The following is a 27,604-nucleotide window of genomic DNA, read 5'->3' on the forward strand; positions in this document are numbered from 1 at the left end:
GAGCCCTCTTTTTCTTGCTGACTTACTGGGACTCAGTTGACGGAGAAGCAGCCATTTCTCTGAGCACCTCTGATTACCACAATCGTTAGGGAAAGTGGGAGCCACAAGCTAGTCTCAGGGATTCGAGACTGGAAAGCACAGGCTGAGGGCTCTAGAGAGGTGCTGGACACTAAACCAGAGAAAGCGTACAGATCTCTTACAACTTGACCATTGTGCCTCCAATTCTTCAGGTAGTTTAGTAGGAAGAGATTTGGGGGTAGAGGGAGAAGTACAACTCCACTTTTAATGGAACAGGCATCTGGGTGATGGTACAACTAGTTGAGCAGGGGAAGGATAAAGTGGTGATTTAGGAGAAGATAGTGAGGGAAAGGAAGGCCTAGTGTGCTGCAGTCCATGGGGTCGCAAAGAGTCAGACATGATTGGCAAGTGAACAACAATAAAATAGAAGGCAAGAAAGTAAAGGCAAAGACTGGGGCTAAAGCTAGAGTGTTAGTTTTTACAATAAAAAAGAGACCAATAGAAAGAGCAGACTCTTGGTCTGCTGGTCTTGATTTTCTCCATCAACTGATTCCCAGTTACACTTTTGGTATGTGTATGTGTATTTATGTTTGATGTATAGGATGTAGGGAGTTTTATGCACAGGCACTTGTCTGACATAAGAAGAGTGGGCAAAAGACCCACTGATCATGTCAGTATTTCCCTCAAATAACAATCAATAACAGTGCTTTGTAGCCAAATTCTTCTCTCTGCTTCACTTTTAAGACCTCTATAACCTAACCCTACTCCAACTTTACATAATCATTTCCTTCTACTCTTGTGCTTTAGCCAGGAATGTCTTCTTCCATTCAGTCATATTCATTCTTGCTAGTGTTGCAGTGTATAACTGTTCATACGGTTCACTACAAAAGGAAATTGACTGAGGGGCCATGTGGGAGTTGAAATCTACACTGCTTTCTGCTCACCAAGGAGTGAGTCATAGCAAGGAGCTCTGACTGCCGGGACGAAAGTGTGCTTTTTTTCAAATTTCCTCAAGGACGCTTCACGTTAATACCTCCTCTATGTTTTTGCTCATGCTCTGATCAGCTTGTCTCTCTGATATTTAGTAGGACTACATTTAAAAAGCAAAGATAGGGATTTTGCTGGTGGCCTAGTGGTTAAGACTCCACACTCTGAATGCATGGGGTACAGGTTCAATCCTTGAGGAACTAAGATCCCATACATTGCACAGTGTGACCAAAATGAAAAAAAATCAAACATAAAATGAACCCTCTTACACTGTTGGTGGGAATGCAAACTAGTACAGCCACTATGGAGAACAGTGTGGAGATTCCTTAAAAAACTGGAAATAGAACTGCCCTATGACCCAACAATCCCACTACTGGGCATACACACCAAGGAAACCAGAATTGAAAGAGACTCATGTAACCCCAATGTTCATCGCAGCACTATTTATAATAGTCAGGACATGGAAGCAACCTAGATGTACATCAGCAGATGAATGGATAAGAAAGCCGTGGTACATATACACAATGGAGTATTACTCAGCCATTAAAAAGAATACATTTGAATCAGTTCTAATGAGGTGGATGAAACTGGAGTGTATTATACAGAGTGAAGTAAGCCAGAAAGAAAAACATCAATACAGTATACTAACGCATATATATGGCGTTTAGAAAGATGGTAACAATAACCGTGTATACGAGACAGCAAAAGAGACACTGATGTATAGAACAGTCTTTTGGACTCTGTGGGAGAGGGAGAGGGTGGGATGATTTGGGAGAATGGCATTGAAACATGTATAATATCATATATGAAACGAGTCGCCAGTCCAGGTTTGATGCAGGATACTGGATGCTTGGGGCTGATGCACTGGGACGACCCAGAGGGATGGTATGGGGAGGGAGGAGGGAGGAGGGTTCAGGATGGGGAACACGTGTATACCTGTGATGGATTCATGTTGATATATGGCAAAACCAATACAATATTGTAAAGTTAAAAAATAAAATAAAATATAAAAAAATGATCCATCCCGATAAATACAAGTATATTTATAGAGTCCTAGAGACAAAAACTTGAAATCTCAGAGATGTCCTGGAAAAATCTAGAATATTTTAAATAAATAAATAAATCTCCACATTTATAATTTATTTTGAGTCCTTCAAGGCCTAGGACAAATTTTGCTTCTGCAAGTTTCCCAAACTACAGTCCTTATTGACCTCTTCCTTCTTTCACCTTCTAGAACACTTCATTCTGATCCATGATGTTTAATGCTGGATTATCCTATAATCCAGTGTTTTAAAATAGTGGTAGTAGTTCAACAGTTCCACATCTGATTTTAATTTCAGTTAAAAATATATGTTAAACTATTTTAAGACTGTAATAAAACACAGCATGTCCCATTCAAATGGGTTCCACACCAAACATTCACACATCAGAAACCACCACTACTTGTGCCGATGCATGCTGCCAAGTTAACAATGTGTATTTAGGTAAGAAAGAGAGAATGAAAGTGAGAGGAGAGGGTAGTATATGTATACCTAGAATATAGATTTTACTGCCTTGTCCTTTTAACTGAAGAGCATCCTGAGTTGACAATCCAAACAATTAAGCAAAAAAAAAACTACTTATTTCAGTACATTAGACTTTTATCCAGGCAGGAATAAACTGGAAACTAAGACTTCCATAGTCTTCAATTTCAGATTTTATATATTTTTTTCATTCTCTTCCTTCTTACTTTACAAATAAATAAATATTAAAAACTTTGACTTATTAGCAAAACACTCAGTTTGGTCTGGCTTTTATGTTGGAGGAGTCATAAAAGATTTTTTGGGGGGAGAAAAGGGTCTACAGCTGTAAATTTTGAAAAGAGCTCTAATCTTTGTCATCATTATCAGCATCTACACCAACATTTTTATCTATGAACATGCTCTAGGTATATAGATGCTGGTAAGTATGCAATTTAATCTTATCGCCAAGGCAAGGACACATAAATCTTATAAATGTCAAGTTGATCCCCATCCTCAAGGGATTTGCTACACTCACAAACAGAATTTAGAGATTCTAGGCATTTCAGATTTTCTCTGCCAACCCTCTTCCCTTCGGGTGAGGGAAAACAGTCACAAAGCTTTACAGAGCAAAGGAGAAATACTGCTTAACTTTGCTTCTGTCCCCTAGAGAAAATCTGTTTCCCAAAGGACTGACTCAGCCTGTTGGCCAGAAATCCCAGACATTTATGGGAAAGCCTGGTCTCTCTGAGGTAAATACAGTTAGAATTTTAGGGCCAGGGAAATTTCCACTAAAGAGTACCAACTCCCCCTCAGTAAGAGCAACCAGATTGAAAGATAATGGTGAACTAGCCCTATTGTTAGACTAAGGGGAACTGGGACTTCAAAGATACCTGAAGAGGTATCTACAGACACAATCTTTAGTGGATATCCTGATCTCTACAGGATGTCACAAAGGTAGGGGAGCAGAGATAGAAGTGGCTTTGGAGAAACTGGAACAAAAATAACAATTCTAATGCTTTTTCTCCCTCTAGGAAGCTTGAAATACAAACTCAACACATAATTAAGCAATTTTCTCTAAAACATCCCCAAATGGGCTCACCACTCATTTTTAGTACAGAGGCAGTCACAGTGAGTGATGGGAACAGAATAACAACAACAGTAACCATTTTACAGCTAATAATACAGCTAGTGATTTGTCCTCAGGCCATAGTTAATGATGGTGTCTGTATCAGCACCGAGAAACATTTGGCTCCAAATATGGAGGTTTCCCAGGTGGCGCTAGTGGTAAATAACCTGCCTGCCAATGCAGGACACATAAGAAATGCAGGTTCAATCCCTGGGTCAGGAAGATCCCCTGGAGGAGGGCATGGCAACCCACTCCAGTATTCTTGCCTGGAGAATACCCATGGACAGAGGAGCCTGGCTGGCTATTGCCCATAGGATTGCACAGAGTTGGATGCAACAAAAGTGACGTAACACACATGCACATGGAGCTCTGTATTTTTTAAACCACACTATCAGGAAATAGACCTCCAGACATAAAACATGGAATCCCCAAAAAGCTGGAGGAAAGACACATACTTCATGGCCTCCCTAAATTTTATTTACTTTTAAAATTAATTTTTATTGTAAGCTAGTTGCTTTACAGGGCTTCCCTTGTGGCTCAGCTGGTAAAGAATTTACCCGCAATGCGGGAGACCTGGGTTCAATCCCTGGGTTGGGAAGATCCCCTGGAGAAGGGAAAGGGTTGCTTTACCATGTAGTGTTAGTTTCTGCTGTACAGTAAAGTGAATCAACTAACATATACACATTGTTGTTGTAATGTAGCTCAATCATGTCCGACTCTTTGGGACTCCATGGACTGTAGCCCACCATGCTCCTCTGTTCATGGAATTTTCAGCAAGAATACTGGAGTGGGTTCCCATTTCCTCCTCCAGGCGATCTTCCCGACCCAGGGATCAAACCCATGTCTCTGGCAGTGGCAGGAAGGTCCTTTATCACTGCGCCACCTGCGAAGCCTGTAATATATTCACATATCCCATCTTTTTTGGATTTCCTTCCCATTTAGATCACCACAGAGCACTGAGTAGAGTTCCCTGAACTATACAGTAGTCACCTCAGTTTTATAAATCTGGAAGGGATAGATATGTGCCACAGGAGTGAGCCCTCTGGGCATAAGGAGGAACAAAGACACAGAGTAGGTGACCAGCAGTAACTTATAATGTCTACTACACTCCATCCGGAGAAATACACCTTGTGTATCCCTGTGCTCATGCTCAGTTGTGTGCAAAGGAAATAAAATAATTATTTTGAAGAGACATATGTTCTCTTATGTTAACAGCAGCAGTTTTCACAATAGCCAAATTGTGTGTATATTTGTTGTTTAGTCACTAAGTCATGCCTGACTCTTTTGAGACCCCATGGACTGTAGCCCGCCAGGCTCTTCTCTCTGTTCATGAGATTCTCCAGGCAAGAATACTGGACTGGGTTGCCATTTCCTTCTCCAGGGGATCTTCCCAACCCAGTGATCAAACCTATGCCTCCTACATTGGCAAGCAGATCCTTTACCACTGAGCCACCAGGGAAGTAGCCCACACCTTTAGTACAGGCATTATATAAATGCTCCAAGGAGTCATGAGACAGTAAGAGTGCAGGACATGTCTGGTCCTTTCTTGTTCCTCCAGCCTCATCTCACATGGTGTTCTGACTCTTTCCCCATGCTTCCCACTCTGTGTTCCAGCCACACTGGCTTGGTACTTGCCATGGTTCTTCAAACACCAAGACAGTCACAGTGTTTAACACATAGAAGGCACTAAATAAATATTTGTTGAAGGAAGGAAAGGGGAAAACAGAGTGGAGACAGAAGGCTAGAAAGAAGGGGGGACTTCTAGAAAATATTCACTAAAGTGGGCCTTAAGGGAAGAATGCTAAGTCCATCTTCAAAGACAGGAGGAAGGAAGGGATGAGAAAAGAAGGGTGTTTCAGGCAGAAGGAAGAGTAGGGGTGACTATGCATGGCATGTTGAGCCAACATCAAAACCGTAACACGGTCTAAACATCAGTATGAGGACAATAATAGGAGACAGAGTTAGATGAGTAGGCAGGGCCAGATGCTGATGGGTGTGGGGAGCTCGGGGTGGCATGATCGGATCTGTGTTTTAGAACAGGCCCCTTGCTTGCAGAGAGGGTGGAGATCAGAGAGAGGGTTGGGAGGCAGGGGAATACTGAAACCAGAAGGACAGTCAGGTCTATTTTGGAGTCTAGATAAGAGATGATAAAATGCCTGAATTAGAGAGACAGCCCAGTAGAGTGGGTTTCAACTCCAAATCTGCCATTTGCTGGATCTTAGATCACAAATCTAGTTAATCTCTCTGAGCTGAGTATTCACCTTATATATTGGGTTGGCCAAAAAGTTTGTTTGGATTTTTATGTATGATGGTATAGAAAAACCCGAGTGAACTCTGTGGCTAACCCAATATTTCTTAAGGTAGTCCTGAGTTGCTAATAAATTAATATTGAGAAAGTGCTAGTAATGACATGTCATTATTAAAGTGGTAGAAGAGGGAAAAGCCCCTTCCCATTGGCACCAGTGGTAAAGAACCCACCTGCCAATGCAGGAGATGTGGAAGAGATGCAGGTTTGAACCCTGGGTGGGGAAGATCTCCTGGAGGAGGGTATGGCAACCCACTCCAGTATTCTTGCCTGGAGAATCCCATGGACAGAGGACCCTCTTCAGCTACAGTCCATGGGGTCGCAGAGTCGGACACGGCTGAAACAACTTAGTACACACAGAGAAGAGGAGAAAAAGAGCTGAGAGGGACAATTGAGAAATATTACCATCTTTAGACAGAAATCTACAAAGTGAGACTCTTATCTGACATTTCCCTTTTTCTCATCTTGTCATGAATCAGTTGTCAAAACTGGGAAACACTTAAAAATTTTTCCTCAGCATTGAAAGAAATAGAAAATACTTGTGGAGAGATAGAGTGAGGATTTAGCACCTTGTGAATGGTATAACTTGCACATAAATTCTCTCTTTTAATCTCTCAACTTTCTAAGACAGAAGGTATTATTATCCCTTTTGTACTGATGAGAAAATTGAGTCTCAGAGAGGTAAAATGAGTTGCCCTAAATCACAGAGGGCAGAGGCAGCATTCAAACATAAGTCTGATTCCAGAGTTCTTTCTCTTAAATATTATCCCACTGAACAAGGTTCTTATTTTTCCATCAGAGCATTGTTATTAGAGTCACCATTCATAATTCTTTAAGATAGACAAGGACAAGGTAGTTGTTGCAGGCCATTAGGAGTAGATCTGTTTACCCACTTGAAAGGCATCTGTCGTTCACTTCCCATATGCTTGGCAGTATCCTGGACATTATAATTTAAAGAGGGGAACATGACATATAAACATAGGAATTTCACAACTACATGGTAGATGCCACCAAAGGGGCCTAAAGAACTTTGGAAGCACAGGGCAAGGAAGAATAAATTCTTTCTGAAGAGGTCTGGAACTGTTTTACAGAGAAAATGACATTTTTTCTTGGTTTTAAAGGTTGAGCAGGAGTTTACTAGGAAGAGAATGTGTAAATGGTGGAGAAAGCCATTCCATATGGAGACAATGGCATAAGCAAAAGCAATAAAATGTGAAAGAACAAATGTGAAATAAAATGTGAAAGCAAGTGGCTTGCGAATGGAGACAAGTTCAGTCTCAATGAAGTGTAATGTATACTATGAGTTTGAGAAGGAGAGGTGGCAGGAAAAGAACACTTAGACATGAAGCTGGAAAGGTAGTTCGGGCCTGAAAATGAAGGCCTTTAATGTGTCAAGTCAAGGAGTATGTATATTAATCCTGGAAGAAAATAGAAACAAACAAAACTTAAATCTCGAAATAACATAATTGGGTTTGTTGTTAACAAAATAACTCTGGTGGCAGGATAGAGATCAGAATGGAGTCAGGAATAGAAAAACTAGTTACAAGGTTATTTATATATGATGATGAGATTTGGAGCCACTAGGATATGACTAGGAAACTAGATGATGCAGGTTTTTGGTAAAACTAAAGGAACTTGATAGAGATGGAGATAATGAGGGTCGGTGCCTGATTCTATAGTTTCTCACTTGAAACTGGGTGGATTGTGATGACACTGAACAAATACAAAAAAGATAGCTGGTTGGAGTGCCATCATAAGGACTAGAAAATATTTCATTTTTGGATATACTGTGTTTTGGGGTAATACAACACAATTAGAGCTGGCATTGGTTGAGTGCTTATACTAAGCTCTAGGCACCATTTTAAGTGCTTTGTATGTATCCACTAAATGAGATATAGGTACAAGGGCTTAGCTGTTGTTGTTCAGTCACTCAGGCATGTCCGACTCTTTAGCAATCCTATGGACTGCAACCCTCTAGGCTCCTCTGTCCATGGGATTTCCCATGGAAGAATACTGGAGTGGGTTGCCATTTCCTTCTCCAGGGGATCTTCCTGACCTAGGGATCAAGCCTGTGTCTCCTGCATCTCCTGAATTGGCAGGTGAATTCTTTACCATTGAGCCACCAGGGAAGCCCACAGGGACTTAGTAGGTAACTGGAAATAAAAGTTCGGACCTACAAAGAGACACCTGGCCTGAAAATTCAAATTTGATAGTCATCAATGTATAGGAGGCATAGTTAGAACTGTTGGAGCAAGAAGACAGAAAGGATAAAAATACTGAGTAAAACCACCATTTTATGAGCAGGGGGTGATGAAAACTATGAGTTTTGTGATGGCAAAGATCATGCCTGACTTGTTAACCACTGTGTCACCAGAGCATGGTATACTAGTTAGAATACAGTGGCTGCTCAATAAATATATGTTGAATGAATAAAATAAAAATATCAGAGTGAATTTCCTGGTAGTCCAGTGGTTAGGACTCTGTGCTTTCACTGCCAATGGCGAGAGTTTAATCCCTGGTCCTGCAAGCCAGTGGCACAGTGTCCACTTCCTCCCACCAAAAAAACAGAGAAGTGTAATGAGAAACAATGAAGCATCATGACTCAGAAGACAAAAGGGGAAAGGTTGTTTGATTGGAAAATGCCAAGCACTAATTCAACAAGCCAGATAGAATGGGGACTACAGTGAAATCTTTGGGCTAGGCAGTTAGATATTTATTAAAAACTCAAAAGAGGGCAATTTTTGTAGAATAGCCTCATTCCAGACTGCAATAGGCTTAAGGGTAAATGGTTGTTGAAGAAGAGTAGACAGTGACCAGGAATTTGGCAGTAATGTGATTGAGGGGGTTAGAGTTACAGAGGAAAATGAAGCCATAGATTTAAATTTTTTATTTGTTTTTATAATGGAAGAGATTTCAATATTGTTTGTAGAACAAAAAAATTCCTAGGAGAGGGGTAAATTACAGATGGTAAAAAAGTGGATAATTGTTCTCTGTTAATTTCCCCATCACTGTAGTCTCTTGGACATGCTTATTGGTCTGTATTTATATTTAGCTAGACTTTAAAACAAGTTAGAGCCCTATGATATGCCCCACTGGGATATTTGGTCAGCTTAAAAGGACTTCATAGTCCTTTTAAATACAGTCCTTTAATACAGCATGGTGTTTTCCTAATATCTTCTTCTATATGCGTATGTCTTGTCATTTACACAGAATAGGACAAGTCTATACTCCAAGCATGGTGGTGAAATCACAGAATTATGCATAAACAGAAGCAAGCAAAACCCAATATGTATTGATAACTGAGGTCAATCTATTTGTTTCAATATTATATTAATGAATTAATTAGGGGAAGGACACACTTTGCTCCTGCTTGACTATGATCTTATAAAATACAGGGGCATATTTACTAGAAATACCATAATATGCCTAGAGTCTAAAAGGTTGTTGGCACTTGTAGTCAATACAAATGCCCTCACATCTGAAGATGCCTTCATGCTCGTGCTCAGTCATGCAGTCTTTGCAACCCCATGAACTGTAGCCCGCCAGTCTCCTCTGTTCGTGGAATTTTCCTGGCAAAAATATTGGAGTGGGTTTTAATTTCTTACTCCACGGAATCTTCCTGACCCAGGGTCAGTCACAAATTGTTTATTGTAAAAACCAATTCATAACTAGAGAGTTTCTTTTTCAATACCATGAATTACTCTGGCAGTCAAGTGAAGCCTATCTACTGACTCCCTCTCAGAATAATATTCTTAAACATAGTCAATAAAATACATGGGATTACAATAGAAACCAATCATACTGAAACAGAATCAAAATATATAGTGAAACAAATTTGAGATAGATAGTAATATATCTGTTTCTTTAGTTGTTGTTATTCATTCGCTAAGTTGTGTTCAACTCTTGGCGATCTTACGGACTGTAGCCTGCCAGGCTCCTCTGTCCATGGGATTTCCGAGGCAAGAATACTGCAGTGGGTTGCCATTTCCCTCTCCAGGGGATCTTTTCGGCCCAGGAATCAAACCTGGATCTCCTGAATTGGTAGGTGGATTTTTTACCACTGAGCCATCAGGGAAGCCCAGTCTCTTTAGTTACACATTAAGTATCTATTTTCCTCTTTACTCCTATTGGAAATGTTTCTTTTGACCTGTCCATAATGTAACTACATGACCATCTATCGTTACCTATTTATGTAGTCCTTTGATGATTGCTTCAGTTCTGTCTGACTCTCTGCAACCCCATGGACTATAGCCCACCAGGCTCTTCTGTCCATGGGATTCTCCAAGCAAGAATACTGGAGTAGGTTGCCATGTTCTCCTCCAGGGGATCTTCCTGACCCAGGGGTCAAACTTTTATCTCTTATGTCTCCTGCATTGGCAGGCATGTTCTTTACCACTGGTACCACCTAGGAAGCCCCCCCACATAGTGGAATACCAATACCAAATACCAATAACAATACTAAAAAATAAGAGTAAAATACTGATACATGCTACAACATTAATGAATTTTTAAAATATTAATGCTAAGTGAAAAATGCCAAATACAAAAGATTATATATTATATGGTACCGTTTATATGAAATGTCCAGAAAAGACAAATCTATAGAGACAGAGAAGAGATCCATGCTTACCTGGGCTTGCAGGTAGGAGCAGGGATTAATTCAATGGATATGAAGGATCTTATTGGGGGTGATGAAAATGTTCTAAAACTGGATATAGTTATGGTTGTAAAACTTGGCAAATTTACTAAAATTCATTGAATGATATACATAAATGAGTGAATTTATAGTATTTAAATTATATCTCAGTAAATCTGTTTTATAAAACAAAAAGCAAAAGAAATCTGAGAGCCCCAAACAAGGCAAATATTCCTCTTGATCCCTAGTTAGGAAGGGATTTTCTTCATCTGAAAAACCTTAACACTCTATTCATACTTTGATGACTGTGATTATGGCTGAAAATCAAATTGGAAAGGACCAACTTGAGCAAGTTACTACAACTTTAAGAAGTTTGTATTTCAATCAGACTGTGATTTGAACATGGCTAAAGGCGTGGCAACCCACTCCAGTGTTCTTGCCTGGAGAATCCCAGGGACGAGGGAGCCTGGTGGGCTGTCATCTCTGGGGTCGGACAGAGTTGGACACAACTGAAGCGACTTAGCAGCAGCAGCAAAGGTGCTTTACCTGTGCTCTAGGCAGAGTTGATAATAGACAGAGGTGTTTTCTCCCCTTTACCCCTTCGCCACTCAAATAATTCTCCTACTGGGCTTTGACTTATAAATACACTTGGTTGTATTGCAGCGTTTTGTGTAAGCAGATTTGGGGCAAAGTGGGAAGAAAACATAAGTATCCTGACTAATTTGGGATATATTTTAACTCTTAAACATATCAGCCTATGATGAGACATGGAGTTTTTTAGTTTCTTCTCTAACAAGATGCAGATAATAATTTATCAAGTATCCTATCCCAAAGGGCTTCCATGATTTTTCAGTGGTAAAGAATCAGCCAGTGGGTTTGATCCTTGCGTCAGGAAGATACCCTGGAGAAGAAAATGGCAACCTGGTCCAGTATTCTTGCCTGGAAAATCCCATGGACAGAGGAACCTGGCAGGCTACAACCCATGAAGTCATAAAAGAGTCAGACATGACTTAAGACTAAACAATAACTATAACAATCCTATCCTTTAAGGAACATAATGACTACCATTGCCTGAGAAAGTGAACTCATACAGAGTTAGAGACAATTTTTAAATAAATCTTTGTGTGTTGTGCCTTAGGAACTTAATAACCAAAAATGATTATGGATATTTTGAATTTCTATGCTCTATCTCACTCAGATAAATTGTGAAAATATTTCGCATAAATAAAGATCAACACTGTTTTAAATGAAATTTAATGAAAATTCATTATTTAACCCTGGGTTTTAACATTTTGCATTCCATCCCTTTGAAAACACTGCTTAATAAAGTCTGACAAAGAAAGAACTCAAAAGCATCTAAATGGCCCTATCTCCAATGCTCACCAATACTCCATTATAGACAATGTAATTCTCACAGTGAAGAGACTTCCTCATACTGAAGCACAAGATAGTTCTTATCAATCTATTTATGTTCTTTTTCATTAATATAAGTCAGAAAGGTATGGAGAATTCAAATATTTAAAACCATCTGAAAGGTGAAAAACATTATAAACCCAGAGGATGAACTGAAATTGAGAGTAAAATTGACTATTCTCATCCAGCCAATATGGATGAGAATCCAGTACAAAGAGCATAAACAAAGTTCAGGATGGGGAACACATGTATACCCATGGCTGATTCATGTCAATGTATGGCAAAACCACTACAATATTGTAATTAGCCTCCAATTAAAGTAAATAAATTAAAAAAATAAAGAACTTCCCCTTAGAAGAGTCACCTTCTGAGAACTCACCCTGTTAACTCTCCTCTTTCTCTTTGACATTTTTCCAAAAATTAAAAAAAAAAGCTTTACAATGTCAATGATATTATGCAGAAGTAAACAATAGGTCAGTGAAGCAGTTATGAACTTAAAGCAAAATATAAAGTATTGTCAGTGTATCTCAAGGTTTATTTTAGTCTTTCCAGGGTCAGTCACACTGACAGAGCAGGTGACATTGTAAAACAATGGGTCACAGTCTAAAATCCACACACCAAAGTAGTGCTTGAGTTTGGAGACATGCTTTAATATTTCTGAGAAGTGAAGGCAACATCCTCTAGTGACTTTCAAAGATTTCAAGTGATGGGATGCCATCTTTGGATAGTCTCCAACTATATAGAATGATTTGTTAATGTTTTTCCCAAAAGTACACTGAATACCATCAGCCAGAGTCTGAAATAAAGGTTTTGCTGGAGGGTATCCTGCCCATGCATGACATTTTTATAAGTGCCAAGATTCCCAGACAAATTGTTAACTAATCAAAACCTGGCATTTTCAATAAATGTAGTATTGAGCCCCAAGGTAACACATAACTAAACTTGTATACTAGAGGAATCAGAAAAAGAAGAGTGTGGAAACCTAGATCAATACTTCTGCTTACAAAGTATTGAATTCACTTAAAATAAAAGCTGATGTTCTGAGTTAAAGGGTCACAAAATGTTAAGAGTCAAGATTTCTTTAATCATCCTCTTTTCATAAGGGAAGTCATTTCACTTTATTCCAAAATTTTCTTAAAGACATATACCATGACAAGTAAATCATTTTTTCCCATAAAAGTATTAGGGGATTTTATTGGGTTGACTGAAGTATGGCTTTCTAAATAGTATTTTTAAATATTTAAAGTATTAAAAATAGAGTCAATCAGTTAAACTTGTCAAAACTCAGAAGGTAAAGATTTGGAATATATATTTATCTGTCATATATACACACATATATATTTAGAGTACATGTATGACTTTGGCTATTATTAAGAATTTTAAAAAATAGAGCAGTGAAATAGTACTCAATAGTTGAACAACTTCATATTTGAACTCAACAGTTTATTTCTGTGGGCGTAAGTTGCTAGTGAGTCTGGAAAACTGCAGCATCTCTGATTGTTAAGGTCTCGCCACCTTTGGTAACTTATCCGAGTAATTTCATTGGAATTACTCCTTTCTGGGATCCATTAAACTTTTCTTGACCAAATGTCTACAGAAATTCCTTTGCCTGCAGTCCCTGGCCGATTTGATGGATATTATCTAAACAGCCTATGAAATGTTAAGTTTTAGATTTTTTTTTCTTTTAAAACCGCTTTAACTTTTAACTTTCCGATGAGAGAGAAAACCAGTAAAAGGAAACATAGGGCAGAAACTGAACATCATCTAGTAGTATCAGTGCAGTTTAGCTGGTTAAAGAGCCCAGATGTTGTCACCTGGTACTGTCAAATGACTCCAAAGAAAATACTTAAGTTTAACTTCTATAGCATTCGCCGTACTTCCAAGTCCCATTTCTTGTGTACTCCTCCCACTTTCAAACGTGTGTGCCAATTCATGTTCCTGTAGACCAGGGAAAAACACATTTCTTCTGCCTTGTAGATCGATATAGAGAAAGGGATCAGATGTCAGTCATATCAAGTCGTCCAGGAAGACGCTCAGAAATGTATGCCTTTTGTGTCTTTTACTTTTATTTTCTCAACCCCTTACGAAGTTTTGGGACAGAATGATGTCTGAGTCCCAAAGGCATTAGCCTGACACTGTGCTATTCCTCTCTAAGGACCCCACTAACTCCCAAAAGAAGTGAGAGTGATGTGAACTCCGTTTCACAGTGTAGCCCCTTAACACAAACATGAGAGTTGTGATTGTGTTGAAGGATGCCGAGGGGGTCAAAGGAGAAGGAGGGAAGGGGGTCGACAGAAAAGACTCACCGCTCCTGCCAGTTCCTCGGTCAGGCACAAAGTAACCAGAAGCAGCCACAACCTGAAACGGGAGGGAGGGTGAATAACATGGGTTTTCTCCGGGATCCTGTGTCTGTCCATAGACCCCCGACCCCTTTTTGCTGACTACAGCCACTTTTTCTGCAGTGACAGAAGTACAAGTATAGTGCAGGTCCGGCAAAGTAGCCCAAAGTAAGAAAGAGGAGGGGAGCTCGTGATAGCAACAGCTCACCCAGGGTGCATGCTTGCGGCTCCTCCAGAGCTGGGTCCCGGGAGACTGCTAAGCGGTTCCGCGGCCCCGGCTCATCTGGGCTCCGCTGATGCTTGGCGGCTGTTTCCTTATTCAAGAGGATGGAGTAGGGGGGCGGAGTGGCTCACTTTGGAAGAAACTGAACTCGGCTTCTAGATAAAAGGTGCCCCAAAGGGAAACACGATCAGCGGTGCCCGCTACAACTTGCTGCACTCAAGGGATAGTTCCATGCACCAGGAGAGGAAGGAATGGAGGGGAAGGGGGCGGGGCTGTCTGCTGTCAATCATCCCCCTACCTTGGGCAGCCAGTCGTCTTTCCCACTTTCAGGCACCTCCACCCATAACATTCCCACGCATCTCCACAGGCCCACAGACCTATACACTAAGACACTTCCTTAAACCACTAAAAACTGTTACAAATACACAGATTAAGGCATACAATTCCCACAGAGACAAATGGGCCCCAAAGTATCCTTGCACACTTGCTCAAATGCATACCAGTTACTCTACTTGATTGTACACTAAGCTCTTGGGGTGGTGGTGGTAGTGGTGGTTTCTGGAGTTGTAAACCTACCCTTACTTGAGTGGAACCTAAGGATAAGTGGGTGCGCTTGAAACAAGTCCAAAGCCCCGAAAGACTGTAAAGTGGTAAATTCTAGGGTCTAAAATAATAACTGTTCTGAAGAATTCCTCCAAGGAGTTCACATAAAGCATTTTCTGGGCCTGTTGGTGCTTTTAAAAATCTATATATCAGAATTACCAAAGTAACGTTCAAGTCTCATTGTATTTGGGAGACCAATTCAACTTCCATTAACATCATACAAATATTTCCAATTAGGCATTCATGTTAGTGTTAAGGAAAATTGCACTACAGTTATTTAATTCCCTGCCTTACATCTCTCTGAAAAACAACTGCAATGAGTCAATAACTTTTATGTTAGTCAATATAAGATGTAAATATTAATTATGGCATTCAATGTAGCTAAATAAAAAGATATAACTTTATTAAACATCCAACCACATAATTACTAATATCTACTGAGCGCCCTCAAATCTTATATGTATATAACATGCATAAAGTCTTCATATACATATACTTATGTTGATTTTAATTCTTCAGTTGTAAGCATATATTTAATTATATAAATATATTTATATATTTCTCATATTTGCACATTTTCTGTTGTATATAGAAACTCTGTCCTGCGAGCAGGTGGAAAGCAAACAACCCCGGCAGCCCCCAGAGCAGCGACCAAAATTTGTTTCTAATCATTAACAATAAAAAGGAGCGTTTCTCTGAGATCCCTCCACTACAAAAAATAGTCCCAGCTCAGGTCTATTTGCAATTGACTTCGGGGCTCACATCACTGAGAGTGGAACTGGGCAGGGAAAAGGAGTATCAACTTAAGGTGCCACTGAACGAACAGAAAACTTTCCCGGTGGGACTCGGGGTGCGCAGTCAACTGGTCTGGAAGTTTCCCTCCGCCAAATAACTGAGCGTCACTCCCTCGCAGGTTGCTGGTGCAGTGTAAAGCTGTGGCGGAGTGATCCTGAAATTCCCCAGGGCTGGTGGGGAGGGGGCGGTGCGGGGGAAGAGAGGGAGGAAAGTAGATCTGTGGGACTTGCGCGAGGAAAAAGTTTGCAAGTCTGGACAGAAGAGACAAGTGCTCCCGAGAGACCGGCTTTGGGGAGGGGAGGGGGGAGGGAAGACTAGTTGCTGGTGCTTCATTTCCCCCCCCCTCCACTCTTAAAAAGCTTTTCTCCTCACCCAAGACGACCGGCACAATTGGGACACCCTCGCTGTCCCTCTCCGGCTCTAGCTCTCTCCCTATAAACCCTCAAGATTATGTCAATTGGTCAGAGCCAGCCAGGGATTTCGTGCGGGTGCTGAAGGAGCTGCGGGAGCCGGAGAAGAATGAAACTGCGTGGAGTCAGCCTGGCTGCCGGCTTGTCCTTACTGGCCCTGAGTCTTTGGGGGCAGCCCGCAGAGGCTGCGGTAAGTCCTTCCTTCTACACTCCCCAACCCCCGCGCCCCGCCACCCCATCACCTCGCTCTCACGCTGAAATCACTTTTTGTCCCTTTTATCTTCCTTTCTCCTGGGCCTTGGCTAGGGGAGTCAGATGTGCCTTCAGTTTAGGAAGAAACATTATTTACAGCGCTAGTAACTCAAGCCTTCTCAAGTCCGAGGGAGAGGTTTAGGTGCTTGCTTTCCTGCGGCTAGTTGCTCTGGGGGCAAGAGCAGAACCTGGGGAGGAGGACGCAAGTTAATAGATCACTAGGCTCTGGTGGATATTTAAAACTTTTCCTCTCTACTCTCCACCCTCGAGGGTTTCCCTACCTGCCGGGTAAGCTTTTCACTAGTTGTGCCCAATCCACACACTCTTTCAACTTTGTCGATAGTTTACTGTTTTGACTTTTCTAAAATCCAGCTTCCACCAAAGTGTTAAGCGCGCCCCTGAAGTTCTTTCCTTTTGCCTTTTCCTTAAGCAACAGGAACCTAACCTCACCTCTAGTCAGTAAAGCCTCTGTAGTCTATTTGACATCTTGTTGCAAATGATCAGGTAACATACCAGGAATGGTTTCAGGCTTCAGGTCTTCTTCATCTCTCTCTCTCTTTTTTTTTTTTTTTCTTTTTATAAGTTCTAGGTTTTCGTTCTTTACTTTTTTTGCTTACTAAGTCACCTGAAACAAATCGAGAGTTTGCCCATTACCTATTTAAAGGAAAAGGATTATCTTTTTCAAAGGAGAATGAGTGTTCTGGTTTAAAGGAGAGCGAAGCAGGGAAGTGAAATGACAGAGCAAAAAGTACCATTCAGTTTTAGGAATGTAGAATTAAAATCTTAATTATATCTCCTATAAGGGTGTCTAGGTAGTCCCACCCAGTATCCTTCTGGGGGTGAAAGGCAAATCTAAAGGAATGAATGGCTTTGTCAGAGAAAATGTTCTCTAGCCTAAACTCATCTTCCTTAATTTCACTTAACCTCTAAATAAGAATTAAGTGTGTGACAAATTATTGAAAAGTTATGTTTGAGTGAACATAATGGGTGGTTTTAAAAACACTTTAATATGAGATCATGGCTTAGGCCTTCACATGGTTGAGTGATTGTCAATTCTTTATATGCAACTGCTGTGTTATAGCTTCTATGGGTCCACTTGTGAGTTACCTCTAGCTGTTCTTTATGCTCAGAATGCCTCAGGTTACAGCCTTTCTTCCATCGTCCAGAATGTGTGTATTAAAGGTGTGAAAACTAATCTTTATATTACCTTAACACAACATAATGGCAACTCTCCTAAAAAAAAAAAAAGACCATGTATATCAACTATTTTTAATTCCACTTGCCAGAATTTTTCCTCCATCAAAGTAGACAGATGATTTAAAATTGCTATTATGATGCAGAGCTTCTTAATGGACTAAGGTTTAGCCACGCTGGACGGCTACAGACCCTTGGATAAAACTACAATTGTGTTGTTGAAAGTAGTTAACTTTTAAAAACATCATCTTGGTGCTAGCGGCATTTGGCCTGAGGGCAAAGATTTTGTGGATATTTGATTAAATATTTCTCATTTTTTTCTTTTGATGTTACTATTAATAAATGTGCACCAGATACCAATCATACAGGTATGTACAGCTATACTATACCTCAGTTTATATTAAATCATGTTATGTTAAAAATGAAATTTCTTTTTATGATTGATAAAATTTGGGAGCAAGCTTGTTTTCTTGGACTATTTAATAACTGAGTGTTCATAAAGAAATTACAGTAGATACCAGGCAGTTTTTTTCTCTTTTCTCCTATATGATTTTTATTTTTTTCCTATATAATTTTTAAAGAACATTTTATACTCCATTTCCTTATCATTAGTATATTGTGCCTGTAGTAAAACCAAGCTTGTTTTTTCTGCTTCACACATTAAAATACTAGTTAGATGAATGTTTTAATCATCTCAAAGATATGAATGGTATCTGCTCTCCATACTAGTGCTGGGGATATTGGTGACCTGCAGAGTAAACTGGTTGGTAGTGGGGCCACTTGTTGACTCAAATAGTCTAGTATTGGAACTTTTACACCAGGAAGAGTGTTACTACTTAAATTGCTTTAATTTTTCATAGTTAACTGATTTCATTCTCTCTGAAGTCATGCCAAATTAGAATATCACAAATATGTGGAAAAAATTTTTTTAGGTAGAGAGTTTATCAGGTGGAATAAAATAGCTCATTCCAAAAGATTAGCGATAAGGGAAGAAGGCAAATTTAGTTGGAAAGGTCAAGTCTAGTGATGGAAACAATGTATTTTTATGTTAAAGTATTTATGCTGACTCTACATTAGTAGGATAACACTTAGATTTATGGATACCTTGTTTAAACTTCTACTACTACTATGCAATTGTTAGTAACTTTGTGTGTGTATGGAGTAGATTTCCATCTACTATCTCCCTTGTGACTAGGAACAACAGCTTGTTAAGGGTAGCAGTGTGGTTTGTGGCCATGGAACAATTTTTCCTCTAAAGTGTACTGCTCCATAGGAAGAATTTGTTGACATTGTTATCAAAACTTAACATTTTTGCATGTTTTTTTCACTGTTATTTTATTTTTATATGATATTATACATGTTTTAATGCCATTCTCATTTTTGCATGTTTAATATGTGCCAGGCACTGTGCTAATATGGAAATGTACATTATCATGTTTAATCTTCACAACAGACCAATGAAGTATATACTATTGTTATTCCTACTTTACCAGTCAAGGAACTGCAGATCATAGAGGTTAAGTAATGTGCCCAAATCACATAGTTAGCAAGCTGTGAAGCTGTAAATTTGAATCCTGGCAGTTTGACTCCAAATTCTTTACTCTTAATGACTGTCCTATGCTGCCTCCTTTGTATCTGTAGAGTTGTATTTGCTGTTCAGAGTATTGGGATCTTTACTACTTTTTTAATTGTAATTTTTATTTTTTATTAAAAATTTTTAAAATATAAATTTATTAATTATAATTGAGGTTAATTACTTTTACAATATTGTTTTTTTTAATAAAGGGAGACACGGAAGTGAAATGGAAAATATAATGGGGATTACATCTCTTCCTGCTGATATTAGGAGAAGCATCATGGTATAATGAAAACAGCTCTGGGCCTAGAATAAAAAGTTCAGAGTTTGATCTCTATATGTATGTCTATTTATAGAGAGGTAATTTAAAAGTACTCTAGAAGCAATTGCTTGTTGCAGATTATATGATTATATATAATTGCATATATAGAAAGTTAGATTTATAAAACAAGTGTAATTTGTGGTAGGTGATTATTTTGAAGAAAAACTTGCCTTATACTTTCAATTAGTTTTCATAATAATTTTAAATATACTGAAATTTTCAGTAGCATGTATGTCTGTTGTGATAAAACAGAGTATGTATGTGGTAGCACAGTTTGCTTAAGTCTTGTGCATATATTTATATATTGTATCTATCCTGTGTGTAAAAGTATATAACTTTTTTCCTATGTTTTTACTTGGCTTTTTGAAGTTAGTTTATGCAACACATGAGACTCTATCTTGAGTTAACATTGATAACTTAGTCAAGGTTGTATCTGCCAGGTTTACGCACTGTAAGTTCACCAGTTTTTCCCTTTGTAATTACAAAACAACCAGACTTTGAGACTGTATGGGGCAATATTGTAAGACAGTGTACGTGTCTTGCCTTTCTTTTTTAATATAAATTTATTTATTTTAATTGAGGCTAATTACTTTACAATATTGTATTGGTTTTGCCATACATCAACCCGTGGTGGATTCATGTCTTGCCTTTCATCATAGTTTGATCCACTGTTTTAGCATCTGTTAAGGATTCTAACCTGAGCAATTACTGCTGTGATATTTGCCAAATAGTAATCTTAAGTTTTCAAAATTTTCTGTATTTATTTATTGAATTCTAATGTAGCAAAGAACTTTACGTTCTTTGATATTTGTTTTTATCTATTATTCAGTAATTTGTTCATAGTAATATAGACTATGGATGCTTGTTTTATTCTATGAACTTCAATGAATTATGCTATTTTTACTATTTTTTTTGAAATTACCCTAGATTTGGCCAGTAGATGCCCCTTCCAGTTGGCTCTGGTGTCCTTTCAATGTGTGCCTATCATTTTTTGAGCGCTCTTGTACATTCTGGTAGCACAAGGTATTCCCAACTCAATTTCTACCTCCACTGCCCCAACCCTGGAATGAGCTATTTTTTCCAAGAAGCTCTGATTCTTGGAAGCTCTGTTGATTAATGGTATTTAGAGATCTGGGTATTTGGAAATCTGGGTACTTGGCATGCTCATTGCTACTGGAGTGTCATTGCTTCTACGCCTTCTCAGCAGACAGAACTAGGGAATAGATGTATGTATACATAGTCACATACCCACTTCTGTATTCCTTACAGAACTGTTAATTTGCACTGATACCTCTCATTCCAGTACAAGACCACAGAATAAACATACCTCTTTGATGCTACGTTATCTTACTGCTTTCTGGTACCTCTCCTCAGTCAATCTCTTAAAGACAGTCTTTAAGAGATTGCCGTCTGGAGTCAGATCTAGAATCTGATTGGAGGATGTGTGACCTTTTGACAAGCAGTAACTTCTGAGCTTTAATGTCTTTATTAGCAAAAGGGAGCCAGTGGTACACGAATATCACACCTTGTTTTGAGGATAAAATGAGAGAAGTTATGTAAAGCATTTAAAATAGTGCTTGACATATAGTAAATGCTCAGTAATATTTCAATTAGATTCCATTATTGTCATTACAAACTATTTATTGACTTGCCATTTCTTTTTTAAAAATACTTATTTATTTATTTGGTCACACTCATTGTTTAGTTGCAGCATGTGGGACTTAGTTCCCCAACCAGGGATTGAACCCAGGCCTCCTGCATTGGGAGTTCAAGAGTCTTAACCATTGGCTCATCAGGGAAATCCCATTGGTTCTCCATCTTGATTAGAGTCTTATGGACCCAAATCTTTCCTCAATTTCAGCATAACCCTTACATTCATTCAGCAGATATTTATTCAGCAACTCATAAGTACTTAAGAATTATATTCATGTTTTTCTATTTCTACTCTCATGGATATGTACTATCCACAAAATCATTTTGTGTTAGACACTATAGATTAAATAAGAGACAGTCCCTGCCTTCATGGAGCTTCCATGCTAGTGAGCATATATAAATAGTTTTGTGAAACTTTCCCTTACTATTATGTCAGTTTCTGATTTTACCCTTCTTTGAATGTTTGTCATATTTAGCCTCTGGACTAGTATCTAAATGTATTTCGTCTTACAAACATTTTGTTTCATGGGATTTTGTCTCTTTTGTTAGACGATAGACTTTTTGAAGCAAGAACTGTATACTTGTTCATTCATTCAACTACTTTACATGTTGATTTTGTCTGATGACAAAAATAATACATGCTTAATGTTGGAAATTTGAAAAAGAGAAAATTATAAAGAAGAAAATAAAAATCTCTCCACAGTTCTACCAACAGCACAGAAATAATCTGTATTATTGTTTTGAATGATTTTTCTTTTTAATGTATCTAATATTTTCTTTAAAGAGTAAATTGGTTAAGATTTTTTAAAAGTTGGGATTACTCTGTATACAATTTTATGTTAATGTTTTATTTACTTATCCAGCAGTTTCCCATGTTATTAAAATTCTTAGTTTTAAATTTTTTAAATGATTGCGTACAATTTAATTTATACACACCACAATTAATTTACCTGTTCACTTTTATAGACTGTATTTTTAAATTTCAAGGTTTTAGCCATTGCAAGAAATACTGCCATAAACAATTCCTATTCCATATTTTGTATTATTTTGTTAGTACTGCCTCCTTCATGGGGAATTACTATGTTAGATGTCATCCATATTTTTAAAGTCTTTGGTACTTTCAGTAGACTCTGACATTTAGAAAGGCTATAGCAACAGATAATATGATAGCTAACTTTTTTTAGTGGTTACTATGTTGTACCCAGTTAAGTGGATAATATTCCCATTATACGTAGGAGGAATCTGAGGCTCACAGGGTGGTTAAAAAACTACCAGAGGTCACACAGTAAGTGATTGAGCAGTTTAGCTCTAGAACATGCTCATGAAATTTTATTCAATCCCTGTTTCATTCACAGTAGAAAAATAAGTCATGTTGAAATGTTGAATAATTCCCACTACCCTTTCCATGACTAGTCACTTGAATTGATTCTAAAGATAGGCTCACCCACCAGTTCATCCTTTAATAACTCTTTACTATAATTGCCTAGGCCATTCATCCTCAAGGGCCTAAATTTTAATTTTGTAAACCATGCAGCTGCCTACATTTCTCCCATGTACTGAAGGTGGAACCTGTTCTCCATGAATACCTCCCCCACTGACCTCTTCCTAGCTATAGCAAGGGTGTACATACTCCAAACTCACTGACATTCCCCTCGTCCAGGAGAGTTTTGGAACACGTCTGAAATGAGAGACCCCTTTACCCTCTCTCCCCACCCCCTACCCCGTAGCTGCCTATGAGCTTTTACACTTAAATACCTGTGTCTTTGCCTCCTAATATTGTCATTTGCTTTCATCCTCCCTTAGTGATACTCCAGAATTTTACCCTCTTTAATTGCTAATCTGTTTTTCCTACTTTAGGGTGATATTATTCCAGCCCCCATATCCTCTTTTTTTCTCAACAAACTTGGAAGTACGTATGGAGTGAGAGGCCCCCTATCCATTTTGCAGTACCCCTACTTTGCCTTTTCCTTGTGTTTCTTCACAAGCGAAGTGAATTTACAGCCTTTATCATAGCCTTGTGGCTTGTGCGATTCAAATGTATTTCTCCACAAAATCACAAACTGTTAAGCATTATGGTTTTTCCAGGTGGCATTTGAATAGCTGAACTTTAAGCTTCTGAATGATAGGGATCTGCTTTTGCCAAATTACTTTCCAGAATGGTTTTACCAATTATATTCCTATCAGTAGTGTAAAAGAGTACCTATGAGACAGTCTTAATAATTTTTTTCTATCTAGTATAGTGACTATAGAATTGATGCTCAATTGGTTGCCAGTTGGTTGGCACATTTGGTTCTATCCTCTAATGATTTTCTTTTTAAAATGTAATCATTCTATCATCTCATCCCCTTCTGACAATAGCAACCATGGAACAGAAGTGATTTTTGAAAATAAATTCTCTCTAATTAACATTATAAATGAACCACCCAACCACTTAACTAAATCCTCATTACAAAGACTATTTTTAATAGCACCAATTCTTGAGGTGTTTTAGAGTGGCATCTTTAGTGTGATCCCTGATACATTAGCTTCTTTCATTTTAACAAACCAGATTCTCATTTTATGCATCAATGCTTGAGTTTATTTACGTTCATAATCTGTCCAGGTCCAACTGCCCTTTAGAAGCCCTGTTCCTTTAGAAGCTTCTGCTGGCCTTGTACCAAAAGTGTAGCCTGAGATAGTACCTGCTACCCTGCTGAAACGGGAACCTTAAATCCCTTACTATTTGCCAACCAAAGATAACCAAAGGCAAAAGTTATAAAAGAAACAGGTTTTTGGTAAATGTAGCTTTTAACTTTAAAAAAAATTTACTACATCATTCACTTTACTTTTTAACTTGTACAGAGACTTAAGCACCTTTAAGTAAGTGCTAGTCAGGTTAATGGAATTGGTTTTATGACAGTACTAAAATAGAACTGGAAGAAATTCTGTTGGCATTTGTATCATCTTATAATTCAGTCAAATAACACTCTTTATATACATTAAGAGAACTGGCTGATTTGCTTCCAAAATTTCATATAGTATATGTGACATTAATGGAATACTGAAGGAGATACTGAAACTTTGGCTGGTGGAGGGGGGATGATATTAAGGGAGCCCAGCCTAGCTGTCTGTGATGACCTCAAGGGGTGGAATGAGGGGAGGCTCAAGAGGGAAAGGATATATGTATAATTATTACTGATTGGCCTTGATGTATGGCAGAGACCATACATCAACTTCCGTATGATGACCTTACACAATTTTGTAAGGCAATTATCCTCCAGTAAATAAAAAGAGTGGGACACTAGTGAAAAATTGTTTTGTGTATTCTGTGTTTTGACCTCTCCAGGACTTTGCTAAAGAAGGAGAGTCCTTCTCTTTCCATAATCTAATTGATATAGTGAAACATTTCTGTATATGAAAGATATAATTGTACCTGTTTGTATCAGATAGATTGTTTTCTGTTGCAAGTAGTAGAAAACTGATTCAACTGCCTTAACAACAGAGAAAACTTTTAGCTCACGTAACAAGAAGTTTGGAGGTAGAGTACCTCTAAGGTTAATTAATTCAGTCAAATAGTGACCCTGGCTCTTTCCACTTTCTGCTCTGCCATACTCTGCCTATCAGTTTACTGTCTCAGATTAGTGCCCCTCATACTTGCAAGATTGCTGCTGCAGTTCCAGGGATCACGTGCAGATGCCACAATGCCCAATAGAAGAAGAGTATGAACTGTTCTTTTGTGTTCCTTTTAATCAACAATGAAAATTTTCTCAGGAGTCCCACACCCTCACCCTTACATCTGATTGGTTTGAACTGTGTTACATGTATATGGTTAGACCAGTACATTGGCAAGTGGAATAGAACCATAAAGGTAGGTTAGATAAGTGACTTACAACCCCCACCTTTCCCCTCGCCCCCACCCTACACCACATCACATTGCTGCCTTGAAAAGCCAGAGAGTGGGAAAATTTGAATAAAATCAGTATTATTTTAGGAAGGAGGAAACAGTTCCTGCTTTATAACCTCATGAGTTTGTCATCAAGATCAGTTCACTAAAAGATATGTAACAATTTGATGTATATGTTAAATGTAAGATATATTTCTTAATAGGAAAAGTAACATTTTATAGAGTTGTGCAAATGAAAGATGTTGGCTATTTACATAACTATAGATATTTTAGTGTTGAAGGGATGTTAGGGATCCTTTTGGTCAATGGTTCTCAAAGTATGGTCTGTGGACACTTGAGATTCCTAAGATCCTATCAGGAGGAACATGAGGACTATTTGAACAGTAATTTGAAGACTGTTTTGCCTTTTTCACTGTGTTGATATTTGCTCTGATGATGGGTAAGACTGTAGTATAAAACAAATTGTCCCAGTAGTTGTATTCTTCATAGTCTTGGAGGATAAAAAGCCAATTTTATTTAACAGTGTCCTCAGTGTAGCATTGTTTTTTTATTAAATCTTGGCCATTAAGTATAGATATTTTAAAATTTCTGTATGACAAAATGGGGATTATACAGAAAACACTTCTGTATGCTGAAATGATATCATTATTTCTAAAAATAGCCCTTGTGCAATTGTGTGAATTATGGCCTGAATTAGCTGATTTTTGCATGGAACAGATTTTTACTTGAAGGAACAACTGAAGACTTCCCTGGTGGTCCAGTAGTTAAGAATCCTCCTGCCAGTGCAGGGGACATGGTTTCGATCCCTGGTACAGGAGGATCCCACATGCTGCAGAGCAACTAAGCTCATGCACCACAATTACTAAGCCCGTGGTCTAGAGCCCGGGAGCCTCAACTACTGAGCCTGTGTGCTGAAACTACTGAAACCCATGTGCCTAGAGCCCATGCTCCACAACAAGAGAAGCCACTGCAGTGAGAAAACTACACACTGCAACAAAGAGTAGCCACCACTCGCCGCAGCTGGAGAACGCCTACTCACAGCAATGAAGACCCATCGCAGCCCCGACGAAAGAGAACAAGTGAGACTATGGTTATTCAGGCTTGAGGATTTGGCAGGAATTTTCTTGAAAATGAGTAAAATGAGTCTGTCATTTGAAGGAAAGCAACTGGCTGTATTTGTTGCCAGTGACAAAATTTGAGCTTTTCAAGTTAAGTATTAGAATTTTAGAAAGCTTGAATCTTTAATATGGGCTTGACAGCTTCCCCAAACTTAGTCTTTTCTAATGAAATTGGTAATTATATTAATGTGTATATTTTTTGATATTAGGTAATAAAATCTGTCAACAGTTGGAAGTTCTGCAAATCCCAGTGAACTAGTATCTTCCAAATGACTAGTGCATGATGTTACAAAATCATGCATGGCTAAAAGATCGGTTGAAAGACAAAATAGGTCAATCAGTTTTAATGTAATCAAGTACAGAAGTAAATAGATAGCAGATTCTATGTTGCAACTTATCTAAAAGAGTCTACCACTTGCAGAACTTTGGCATAACATCAAAGAATATCCACAGTTATCTTAAGAGGGTATTAAAATACTTAATTTTCCAAATATACAACTGCATGAAGCCAGATTTTATTCATATATTTCAACCAAAACAACATATTGCAACAGAGCAAATACAGAAACAGATATGAGGATTCAACTGTTCCAACCAAAATAACATATTGCAGAAGAGTGAGTGCAGAAGCAGATATAAAGATCCAGCTGTCTTCTATCAAGGCAGACATTAAGGAGATTTGCAAAAAAATATGTAAAACAATCCCTCGTCTCACTTTCTTTGTTTTGGAAAATATAACTATTGATAGTTTTCATGAAAATGCATAATACATGTTAACTTGTAATAAGTTCATTATTGCTTTTAAATGAATAAATATTTTAATTATTACTGTTTTATTTTATATGGTACATATTGATAGATATTAATGCACATAAAAACTCTGGGGTCTTTCAGTGATCTTTAAGAGAGGATAAAGGTCTTAAAGGGACTTCCCTGGTGGTCCAGTGGCTAAGACTCCAAGTTCTTAATGCAGAAGGCCCAGGTTTGACACCTGGTCGGGGAACTAGATCCCACATGCCGCAACTAAAAGTTCTCATGCTGCAATTAACAAACCTGCATGCTGCAACTAAAGATCCCCTTTGCCACAACTAAGACCCAGTGCAGCCAAATAATTATTTTTTAAAAAAAGGATCTTGAAAAGTTTGAAAACCACCACTCTCCAGAGACCAACTCTATCATTTTATAGGAAAGTGAAGTGGTTGATGGAAGATGCTGCTTGTCAGTTGCAGAGGCAGAGAAGTAATATTAT

At 38.5% G+C, this 27,604-nt stretch overlaps 2 protein-coding genes across 3 annotated transcripts in view; one reads left to right on the plus strand and one right to left on the minus strand.

The window, feature by feature from the left end:
* COL4A6 (collagen type IV alpha 6 chain) overlaps positions 1–14,800 on the minus strand; it is a 336,867-nt gene extending 322,067 nt beyond the window's left edge. For both annotated transcript variants that reach the window (XM_070366116.1, XM_014483351.2), the window contains exons 1-2: positions 14,535–14,800; positions 14,294–14,345 (exon numbers count right to left, since the gene is read on the minus strand). In XM_070366116.1, the coding sequence (XP_070222217.1) occupies positions 14,294–14,345; positions 14,535–14,545 (63 nt within the window). In that variant the 5' untranslated portion in view covers positions 14,546–14,800. The remainder of the gene's footprint in view (positions 1–14,293; positions 14,346–14,534) is intronic.
* A 1,335-nt stretch (positions 14,801–16,135) lies between these two features.
* The window catches only part of COL4A5 (collagen type IV alpha 5 chain), a 254,556-nt gene continuing 243,087 nt past the window's right edge, over positions 16,136–27,604 (plus strand). The window contains exon 1 of the mRNA XM_005910838.2: positions 16,136–16,547. Within this exon, the coding sequence (XP_005910900.1) occupies positions 16,467–16,547 (81 nt within the window). The 5' untranslated portion in view covers positions 16,136–16,466. The remainder of the gene's footprint in view (positions 16,548–27,604) is intronic.

Source organism: Bos mutus, chromosome X (assembly GCF_027580195.1).
Source record: "Bos mutus isolate GX-2022 chromosome X, NWIPB_WYAK_1.1, whole genome shotgun sequence".
Taxonomy (NCBI): Eukaryota; Metazoa; Chordata; class Mammalia; order Artiodactyla; family Bovidae; genus Bos; species Bos mutus.